This window comes from Erinaceus europaeus, chromosome 17 (assembly GCF_950295315.1).
Source record: "Erinaceus europaeus chromosome 17, mEriEur2.1, whole genome shotgun sequence".
NCBI classification, from domain to species: Eukaryota; Metazoa; Chordata; class Mammalia; order Eulipotyphla; family Erinaceidae; genus Erinaceus; species Erinaceus europaeus.
The window spans coordinates 13887828-13898333 of NC_080178.1; the positions used below are offsets into that span (position 1 = coordinate 13887828).

The following is a 10506-nucleotide window of genomic DNA, read 5'->3' on the forward strand; positions in this document are numbered from 1 at the left end:
ACAAAGGGCAGCTTCCTTCTAACAGGAAGAAGGAAAAGTGGAACTGAAAATTATTTGCATGGGTAAAATTAGACCTTCTGCGGGAGCTGGCACGACTTCTCTTTCAAAATGCACTCACTGACACCACCCCTGGCACCCCTTCCCCTCACCCGGAGATTTACATATCATGGAAATTCTGCCACCAGGAGTGACTCTAGCTGTGAGAAAAAGGTGTGATGACCCATTTCCTACAACCCCCATCCTCTGATGTTGGGGGAGGTGGGGACCTGGGAAGTCACAGGAGGGCGCCACCTGCCTCCCTCATCTTGCCCACCACTCACTCCCGGATGCTGTGCCAGCCCTTTCTCGGGAGGAGCCATGAGGATGCCCCATGGTCACCTAGGAGCCAACTGCTACTGGGGTGACAAGAGTGGTGGTGGTGAGTCTCAAGGGCAGCCTCACCCTGTCCTCGAGTCACTGTGGACTGTGGACTCCACTGAGGACCTGTCACTCACACACACACACACACACACACACACACACACACACACCCCGTCCCCAAACTGAAGCCATTCACACCCTTCCAAATGTGCCATAGCCACGTGACCCTTGCATGCTCACTTCCCCACTCTTCTTCAGATTGCTGTCTCATGCAAGGGACACAGACTCGTTGCCTTAACTTTCAGCCTCTACCTATAAAACCCCAGATGTGCAGAAGGCAGGAGGTGGCTAGGCATCTGCAAATATGTGCCTTGCATGCATGAGTTCCTGGGTTCAATCCCCCAGAACGACATATGATGGAGTAGTGATTTTTTTTCTTTTTTCAGCTCTATCTTTCTCTTGTAAAAATAATAATAAAATTAAGCACACATGGCACAAAGCGCAAAGACCAGTGTAAGGATCCCGGTCCGAGCCCCCCGGTTCCCCACCTGCAGGGGAGTCGCTTCACAGGCGGTGAAGCAGGTCTGTAGGTGTCTTTCTCTTCCCCTCTATGTCTCCCCTCCTCTCTCCATTTCTCTCTGTCCTATCCAACAACAACAACAACAATAATAATAATAATAACCACAACAATGATAAAACAACAAGGGCAACAAAAAAAAGGGGGGTAAATGGTCTCCAGGAGCAGTGGATTCGTGGTGCAGTCACCAAGCCCCGGTAATAACCCTGGAGGCAAAATAATAATAATAATAAATGGGAACTGGAGAGACAGCTCATTGGGCATGGCATATTTCTTGCCATGCATGTGTCTCAGGTTCAGACTCAGCATCACATGGAAGGTACCAAGACACTGGTGGAAACTCCACTGCTATGCTCACTCACTCTCTCTCTCCATCTGAATGAAAAAGCATCCCAGAAGCAGAGAAATTATGAATGCATATGATTCCAACTCCATAAAATATATATACAATAATGATTGTTAAATGTGTTTGTTAAATGCTATAATAATTTCTAATAATAAATACAATAAAATATAGTAATATGACAACATAATTTATAATTTACATAATGTTACTTATCAACAAAGGGGGAAAAAATGGTGTGTCTCGGGAGGTGGCACAATGGATAAAGAATTGGATTCTCAAGTATGAGGTCCTGAGTTTGATCCCCAGTACCACAAACACCAGAGTAATACTCTGGATTCCTCTCTCATACCTTTCATGAAAGGAAGAAAGAAGAAAGAAGAAAGAAGAAAGAAGAAAGGAAGGAAGGAAGGAAGGAAGGAAGGAAGGAAGGAAGGAAGGAAGGGAGGGAGGGGATGGGCAAGGGGAAGGGGAAGGGGAAGGGGAAGGGGAAGGGGAAGGGGAAGAGGAAGGGGAAGGGGAGGGAGGGGAGGGGAAGGGAAGGGAAGGGAAGGGAAGGGAAGGGAAGGGAAGGGAAGGGAAGGGAAGGGAAGGAAGGAAGGAAGGAAGGAAGGAAGGAAGGAAGGAAGAAGGAAAGAAAGAAAGAAAGAAAGAAAGAAAGAAAGAAAGAAAGAAAGAAAGAAAGAAAGGGAGGGAGAGGAGGAGGAAGGGCTGAGGAACTAGCTCATCTAACAGAGCACAGGACTTGCATGCCTGATGCTCTTGGCTCCACTCCTGGCATAGCATGTAGCAGAGTGATGCTCCGGTTTCTCACTCTTTTTCATTTGAAACTCGATCTCAAATGAAATAAATAAAATAAATCTAAAAAAGGAGAGCTAAAGGAGGTCAGGCAGTGGCGTACCTGGTTAAGCACACATGTCACAGTGCCTGAGGTCCCCCGTTTAAGCCCCCAGTCCCCACCTGCAGGGAGGAAGCTTCATGAGTGGTCAAGCAGGTCTGCAGGTGTCCCTCTTTCTCTCTACCTCTTTATTTCTCCCTTCCCTCTCAATTTCTCTCTTTCTCTATACAGCACATAAATATATTTTTATTGTTGTTGTAGTTACTATTGTAACTATTATTGATGTCGTTGTTGTTCGATAGGACAGAGAAAAATGGAGAGAGGAGGGAAAGACAGAGGGGGAGACAAAGACAGACACCTGCAGACCTGCATCACTGCCTGTGAAGCGACTCCCCTGCAGGTGAGGAATCAGGGCCTTGAACTGGGATCCTTACACTGGTCCTTGCACTTTGCGCCACGTGCGCTTACCCCAATACAGCTACAGCCCAACTCCCACATAAATATCTTTTTAAAAGATAACCTCCAAAAAAATTCTGGGTTTCCTCTGGAACTTTTTTCTTTTACTAATGTTCCCTAAAAATAAGTAATTCTTAATATTAAAAAAATGTGGGGAGGGGCTCAAGGGCGCAGAGGGTAAAGCACAAGACTGGGTGGGGTATATGAGGTCCTGAGTTCAATTCCTAGTACCATATATACCAGGGTAGTGCTGTAATCTCTCTTTCTCTAATGAAATATTTTCCCCTTTTTTTAAAAAAAATATTTATTTATTTATTCCCTTTGTCACCCTTGTTGTTTTATTGTAGTTATTATTGTTATTGATGTCGTCATTGCTGGATAGGATAGAGAGAAATGGAGAGAGGAGGGGAAGACAGAGATGGAGAGAGAAAGATAGACACCTGCAGACCTACTTCACCACCTGTGAAGTGGTTCCCCTGCAGGTGGGGAGCCGGGGGCTGAAACCGGGATCCTTATGCCAGTCCTTGTGCTTTGTACCACGTGCACTTAACCCGCTGCACTACCGCCCGACTCCCCCCCCCCTTTTTTTTTAATTGGATAGGACAGAGAGGAATTGAGAGAGGATGGGGAGGTAGAGAGGGGAGAGAGAAAAAGAGACACCTGCAGACCTGCTTCACTTCTTGTGAAGCATTCCCCCCTGCAGATGGGGAGCCAAAGAGGCCTGAACCAGAATCCTTGCTTGGGTCTTCATACTATGTGTACTTAACCAGATGAGCCACCACCCAGCCCCTGTGAATTTTTTTTTTTTTTGCCTCCAGGGTTATTGCTGGGACTCAATGCCTGCACTAGGAATCCACTGCTCCTGAAGGCTATTTTTTCCTTTTGTTGCCCTTGTTATTTATTGTTGCTATTGTTATTGTTGTTGTTATTATTGATGTCGTTGTTGTTGGATAGGAAAGAGAGAAATGGAGAGAGGAGGGGAAGACAGAGAGGGGGAGAGAAAGATAGACACCTGCAGACCTGCTTCACTGCTTGTGAAGTGACCCCCCCCTGCAGGTGGGGAACCGGGAGCTTGAACCGGGATCCTTATGCTGGTCCTTGCGCTTCGCGTCATGTGTACTTAACCCGCTGCGCTACCTCCCGACCCCCGGAAAATAAATTTTAAGTCTCTTTTAAAAATGTTCTGTGAGCTAAGTTCAACTTTACATGTTCCCAAGATTCTGTGCCACTCTTCAAGGAAAGCTTGGTAAATATGTTACATGAACTAATGATGTGAAGTCCCACTTCTTGTTCCCTCATAGCAGCAGCCATGACTCCCAACTGTCTGGTGTGCTTGAGTTCCTCTTCTATTTCATTCAATCCTGTCAACCACCCAACCACCCGGGGGAAGCAGGAAGTACTAGTCCCGTTTTCCAGATAAGGAAATGAGGAGTCACAGAGGTTAAGTGACTTGCCCAAGTTCACGGTGCTACAAAGTGGCAGAGTGACAAGTCAAACCCCAGGCCTTTCCATTAGACCCTACTCTTCTCTCCACTAGAGCAGGCTGGCCTTGGAAACTCTGACTCTCAAACAAAATAGGAGCAAGAGTAGTTTGTGGTATAATGCAACAGGTCCTCCTGAGTTGAGAATACAGAGAACCCCAAAAAACACCCTCTGCCCTATCGAGGTCTGATCCCCACAAGCCTGTCCTACCCATATGTGTGGTCTCACTGAAAACCTCTAACATGCTGGGACTTGGTGCCTGCATGACTCCACCGATCCCAGTGGCCATTTTTCTTATAAAAGGTGAGAAAAACAGGAGGGGAGAGAAAGAGATCAAGACTTCTCTGGGCAGACGACCTCACCAATGTGTCCTGGACCATCCCCAGAGCTCTGGTCCACTAGGGAAAGACAGAAACAGGCTGGGGCTATGGATCAACCTGTCAATGACCATGCTCAGCAGAGAAGCAGCTACAGAAGCCAGAATTCCTACCTTCTGCTCCCCATAAACAACCTTGATCCATACTCGCAGCGGGGGAGAAGTGATAGGATGAAGATAAGAGGACTCTGCATTCCAGCTCCATCAGCACCCAGAGAGAGAGAAGGAAAAGGAGAGAGATATATGGAGGTAGCTATCATGTTATGAGTGGTTTAGAGGGGAAGAGAGGATTGAATCAGAAAAAGAAGGGGCAACTATGTATAAATGTGGACAGATAGTTGGAGAGAAGATGGTTGGCCCATGTCTACAACTTTAGGGGAACTGTGGTAGATTGCAGTGGGGAGAGTGAAGATTCAAAACTCTGGTGGTGGGAATGGTGTGGATTCAAACCCCTGTCGACATATAATTCTGTAATATAAAAATTAAAAAATCAAAAAGAAAGAAAGATCAAGAGGAGAGACATCTGCAGCACTGTTCCATCATTCATGAAGTTCCCTCCCAACAACCCTCAACCCCCGCCCAACAGATGGAGACTAGGGGCTTGAACCTGAGTCCTTGAGCCTGGTAATTGTGTGCTCTACCAGATTGCCACCACCTGGTCCCAAACACAAGGCTTCTCACAGCATAGGAGAACAAAGCATAGTCAGGATATGAGATCTGGCCCTCTCCATACCCGGGATGAATGGCTGATAAGTCCTGGAACTCAGTTATCTCTCAGATAAAATGAGAACGTGACCAGCGTCTACCTCTTAGCATGTTCTGAAAGTGTCCTAATGAAATAATACATTTAAACCCTCAACACAGGGCCTGCCACACATAATGGTGCCTATTAATTATAATATTATCCGCAGCAGGATGCTAGAAGGGAAATACACGGAAAATTGCCTCTTGCCCTGAACTCAAAATAATTCCCTTGGCAAAGAAGCAGATGGACTGAGAAATAATCACTGATGATATGCTAGCTAAACCCAGCTACGGTTACTCAGCAACTCGGCCTCAGCCTCAACCCCAAGCAAGAATTACTTTTAGGAGCTAAATAACCTCCTTGCTGACCGAAATTGCTCACTTGGGAGCCAGGATCCTCTCTGCTCAGGAAAGCCTGGGTAATCCGTAGTTATCTTTATCGTGGGGCTCAACTTGAAGTCAGTTCTAAGTCACAGTCTTAACCATAAACCAATTTGCTCTGTTTTCTTAAACTGTCTGCAAAAGAAAACATGCTCATTTGGTTTTTCCGTTGTTGTTGTGCAGCAAAACAAAAATATTTAAAGCCACCATATGAGACATTAACAAGCAATTTAAAGAGGAGTCAAAATATTTTTTTGTGTGTGTGCTCTGGATGAAACAGGTAGGCAAACAGGATTAAGGATTAGCTATACGAGATAATCAACACAAACACGGTTATTATGAACCAGGAAACGAGAAAGTGAAGGAAAGGCAAATCCGAAGCCCTGGAAGATCAACAAAGCAGCTAAACAGCTACCATCCACCAGCTTTTTTTCTTCCTTTCATTTTTCTTTCTCTCCCCCCACCCCAAGGAACAAAGCCAGGGCCCTGAATACGTGCAATACTAGAGTGTCCTCCCAAGCCCGATGTTCTATTTGTTTTTTTTATTTTCCTTTTTGTTGCCCTTGTTGTTTTTTATTATTGTTGTAGTTATCATTGTTGTCGTTGTTGTTGGATAGGACAGAGAGAAATGGAGAGGGGAGGGGAAGACAGAGAGGGGGAGAGAAAGACAGACACCTGCAGACCTGCTTCACTATCTGTGAAGCGACTCCCCTGCAGGTGGAGAGCCGGGGGCTGGAACCGGGATCCTTATGCCAGTCCTTGCGCTTCACACCACGTGCGCTTAACCCGCTGTGTTACCGACCGAATCCCCCGCCCCTCCTTTTTTTTTGAGAGAGAAAGTGTGTGTGTATGTGTGTCAATGAGGGCAATGCCACGGCACCAGCCGTGACCACCCACGTGGTGCCAGGATCTCAAACCCAGGGTCCCAAACACAGGAAGGCCTGGAATCTACTCCTTCTTTCTCATTTTCTTTTCCTTTTTTCATTTAAAGTCAGTGCACTAGGAAGCTGAGTTCTTAAAGAATTTGTCAGGGCGACATTTCTCAAAAGAAGGTAAGTGAATAAAAAGGTAAGGACTACCTTGTTTAATGCCTATAGTATATACATCCACCAAAATTAGAATGCAAAAAAAAAAAAAAAAAGCAACAAGAATGAGTGGACTGTGACAGTGCAACCAGCAAAGTCCTCCTGGGGAATCTTCTCTGGCCGTCCTTCCTGTCATGGAGGAGGGGAATGAGATGCCAAGTTCCAAAACTGCTTTTTCAGGCCTACAAAGCACTAAGTTTCCCGGCCTTCCCACTGCTCCTCATTAAGGCCCAAACAGAGCAGATTCTTTTCTGTGATCTGTACCATTTATGAGCCTACTGTAGTTGGTTCCATTTTAATAATGCCCACACATAACCACTCCGTAACTCAAAAAGACGATCGACTATTAGAGGGAGTTAGATACCTTTATCCTAAAGGCACACACATTGAAAATCTCAGGACTTGCAACTTTAAACATGATTCAACTTTAAAAACACAGTGAGGTAGCAGTGGGCATATAGTAAAAAAATAAAAGCAAACTGAAAACACAGTAAAAATAATAATAACAACAACAACAATAAATCATCATGAAAATACTAGGCATAGACAGCAGGCGCCAAGTTCTAGTACCAGCCCCTTCACTGTGAGTGAGCACTGTCTTCACTGGGCCTTAATACCCTCATCTGAAAAATAAGAAGTTGAGAGCTGTCAATATCTTAGGAGTCGGGTCCAGCTCAAACAAGCATTTATCCCCTGAAATAACCAGTATCAAAACAAACTGCTGAATATGAACTCTGAAGACTCATTCCCAGAGAAACTTTCTGATTTCCTATTTTATAACAGGACCATAAAAAAATTAAAAAAAAAAAAAAAAGAGTCCTCTAGAACTTCTGCAGAACCTACTGCAGAGGAAGGAAATACGTGCCTCGAGAAGTGTAGAGTGACAGTCTGCTATTGAAATACAAGGAAGGATTGGGCAAGAAGTAAATTTACCCAAGAACTTTTTTTTTTTTTTTTTGCTGATTCAAAATGTAACCAGCACCTACCATGACTGAAGCAAGAAAACCAATAACAAAATATACATTTAGTATAGATGTGTCAAATTAAACTGAAAATAAATGAAGATCAACAGTGTCTCTAGAATCGACTTTGATCTCAATAAGACTTCTTCAGTAATAATATGTGTATCATAAATATATATAATATATTAATATATAATATATATTTATATTATATATATATATAATCTCATAGCTCTCCAAGAATTTCCTTACAGGGGCATGAGAGAGACTGGCCACATACTCTGTCCATTAATGTTAATCCCATCTGGTCAGTCATGAACATTTACAAAGTCTTTTCACACATGGGCCAGTGGAAACCCCTGGAACATTATTTTTTATGGGGCAGGTGGTGTTAACTGAGGCTGGAAGGAGGTGCAAGAGCAAGTTCAGTCCTGAAGCCTGGGCCTGGCGCTGTCTTTGGACACCTAGTCCAGTCCTCTCTGCAGGTGGCCACACTGCTTCCCAGCCCCTCTTGGCAGCCTGTTCAAAGGCCTTAGGGACAGAACGCAGTTAAGGGGGCATCAGTACCAGGAGCAATGGTGCTTTGGGGCGCTAGAAGTGTCTGCAGGCCAGCCACTTATGCTGCCCACTGGGATGCACTGCACACAAACACACACAATAAGGCTGATCTGTCTGCTCTCCTGTACTTGTGCTTGAAAAGTTCTCCCTGAAACCAGGTCCCAGCCCCAGCAGTCACTCACTTCCCTAAGGTCTGCCTTAACAAAATGCACAACAGAGGTATCAGCGAGTCACTGTCCAGTGCAGGTTCCAGAACCACCACCACCAAAACGCACACACAGACACACACACTCTTGGAAGGCTGCAAGCTGCATGGAAGTCGCTTGCTCAGCTGGTGGCAAGGGTTGGGCCGTGCTGCTCTTTCACTTCTCCCCCTTGGTTCCCCATCTGTGAAATGGGAACGTCTCCCAGCTGCCTCGGCTCCCCCCCCCCCAAGCACCCACCCCACCACCCCATTCCACCCCGACCGGGGCAAGACCAGGAAGGGAGAAACGACCTCTTTCAGAAAGGTCAGTCACTGAAACGCCTGGCACAGCATTATGTGAAGAAGAAAAAAAAGCGAAGCTAGGAAACAAGGGCTTGAGGTGAGGGTAGGGCGTGGAAGGGGAGCCAGCGACCACAAAGCATGAATTGAACACCCCAGGGAGCGAGCGGCTTCTTCGGGGAAGGGGGTCTGTGCGCCCCAGGAGCCGCCCGCGAGGGGAACTTTCTCCGGGATCCCAGGCCCCGCGCCTAGCCCGCCGCCGCCACCACTGTCCTTCGGCCCCTGCAGGCCGGGTCGCAGCCCTCGGCAAACACGCCCCCTCCGGCCGCCTCGGGTGGCCGAGCCTGGCCCGCGCCCCGCACAGCACCCCGGCTCGGGAAAGGCCCAGGCTTCCACCGAGAGGCTGCCGACACCCCGGGACCCCCCGGAGCCACCCGGAGCCGTCTCTCCGGGGCTGGGTAGCCGGGAAAGGGCGCTCGATGGCCGGCGTGCGAGGCCGGCCTGGGTCCCCAAGAGTCGCCTCAAAGGAGGGGGGCCCCGAGCGCTCGCCACCCCCACCCCACCCCCCGCACACACACCGCAGCCCCGCAGGCAGGTGCAGGGATGCCCGTCTCGCCCCCGCCCGGGCCCACCCGCAGCTCACCTTGCCCAGTAACGACAGCAGCAGCAGCGGCGGCAGCGCCCAGCGCAGCCCAGGCGGACGAGGAGGCGGCCGCGCCTCCCGCACCTCCCGCGCCGCCGGCTTCATGCCCCGCGCGCCCTGGAACGCGCCCGCGACGCGCGACTCGGGCCCCGCCGAGCGCCCCAGCCCGGGCGTCCTCGTCGCCGCCTCCAGCCGCCGCCTCCGCCTCCTCCTCCTCCTCCAGCCGGTCCGCCTCGTCCCCGCTCCGCCCGCCCCGGGCTTCCCCGGGGACATGGCAGCGGCGGCAGCGGCGGCCACACGGCGGAGCCCGGCGCGGCGGCCGCAGGGGGGACGCGTCCCCGAGCGCGCAGGGGCTTCGCGGGGCGGAGCGAGCAGCGCCCACCGCTCGTGCGCGGCGCCCGGATCCCCGCTCCCGGAGCTCCCGCCGCTCCCGCTGCCTCCCCGGCGCGTCATGCGGCTCGGGCTGCGGGGCGCCCAGCCGAGCGCTCAGCCCCCTCCCTGCCCCCTCCCCCTCTGAATATTCATCGCTTCCTCCCGCTGGGGCCGCCCGGCCGCCGCGGAGCCCGCCCGGCGCTGGGGAGGGGGCGGCGCACCCGGCGGGCAGGCTCTCCCCTCCACCCCCGGGTGGCCGGAGGAAGCGCCCCCTTCTTGCCCGCCCCCTCCGCCCAGCCCTCCCACATTCCTGGGACGCGAGACCCGGGACGCACTCCGCTGCTCTGGAGCTCCGGCCACCACATTTTAACCCAGCCAGGCCCGTGGGTCTAGACAGCTTGCAACCAAGGCCTGGTTGACCTGACGGGTGGGGTACCCTGGGGTGGGAGTGCGGGGGAGGAGTGCATGAACCCCCCAAGTCGTAAAAGAGCCGCGTGCTGTGTGTAATGTTCTCCTGACTCCCATTTTGGGGTGAGGAAGGGGGTCCAAAGATAAGGATCCCTACTGTGACCTGGTTCGACAGCTGGCCCCAGCTGTGTGACCTCGAGGAAGGCAAGGCACCTCTCGTATACTACCTCTGCTAGACTGATAACTGAATGAAATAATGGGTCTCAAAATCTGGACCCTGGGGCCTGATACATATTGGGCCCCAATAAACATCAACTTTTGAGTTAAGCTCCATCACAGAGCCCAGGGCCCCAGCCCAGAGGGCTTAAAGAGCCATTGCCATTGCCATTGCCTGCACTCACAATGGCCACACACACCTCCAAGAAAGCCAGTTGCCC

General features: G+C 49.8%; 1 protein-coding gene across 1 annotated transcript in view; it reads right to left on the bottom strand.

Moving 5' to 3' along the window:
• The window catches only part of PTPRJ (protein tyrosine phosphatase receptor type J), a 181865-nt gene extending 171986 nt beyond the window's left edge, over positions 1–9879 (bottom strand). The window contains exon 1 of the mRNA XM_060176410.1: positions 9290–9879. Within this exon, the coding sequence (XP_060032393.1) occupies positions 9290–9742 (453 nt within the window). The 5' untranslated portion in view covers positions 9743–9879. The remainder of the gene's footprint in view (positions 1–9289) is intronic.
• Positions 9880–10506: the final 627 nt, after the last annotated feature.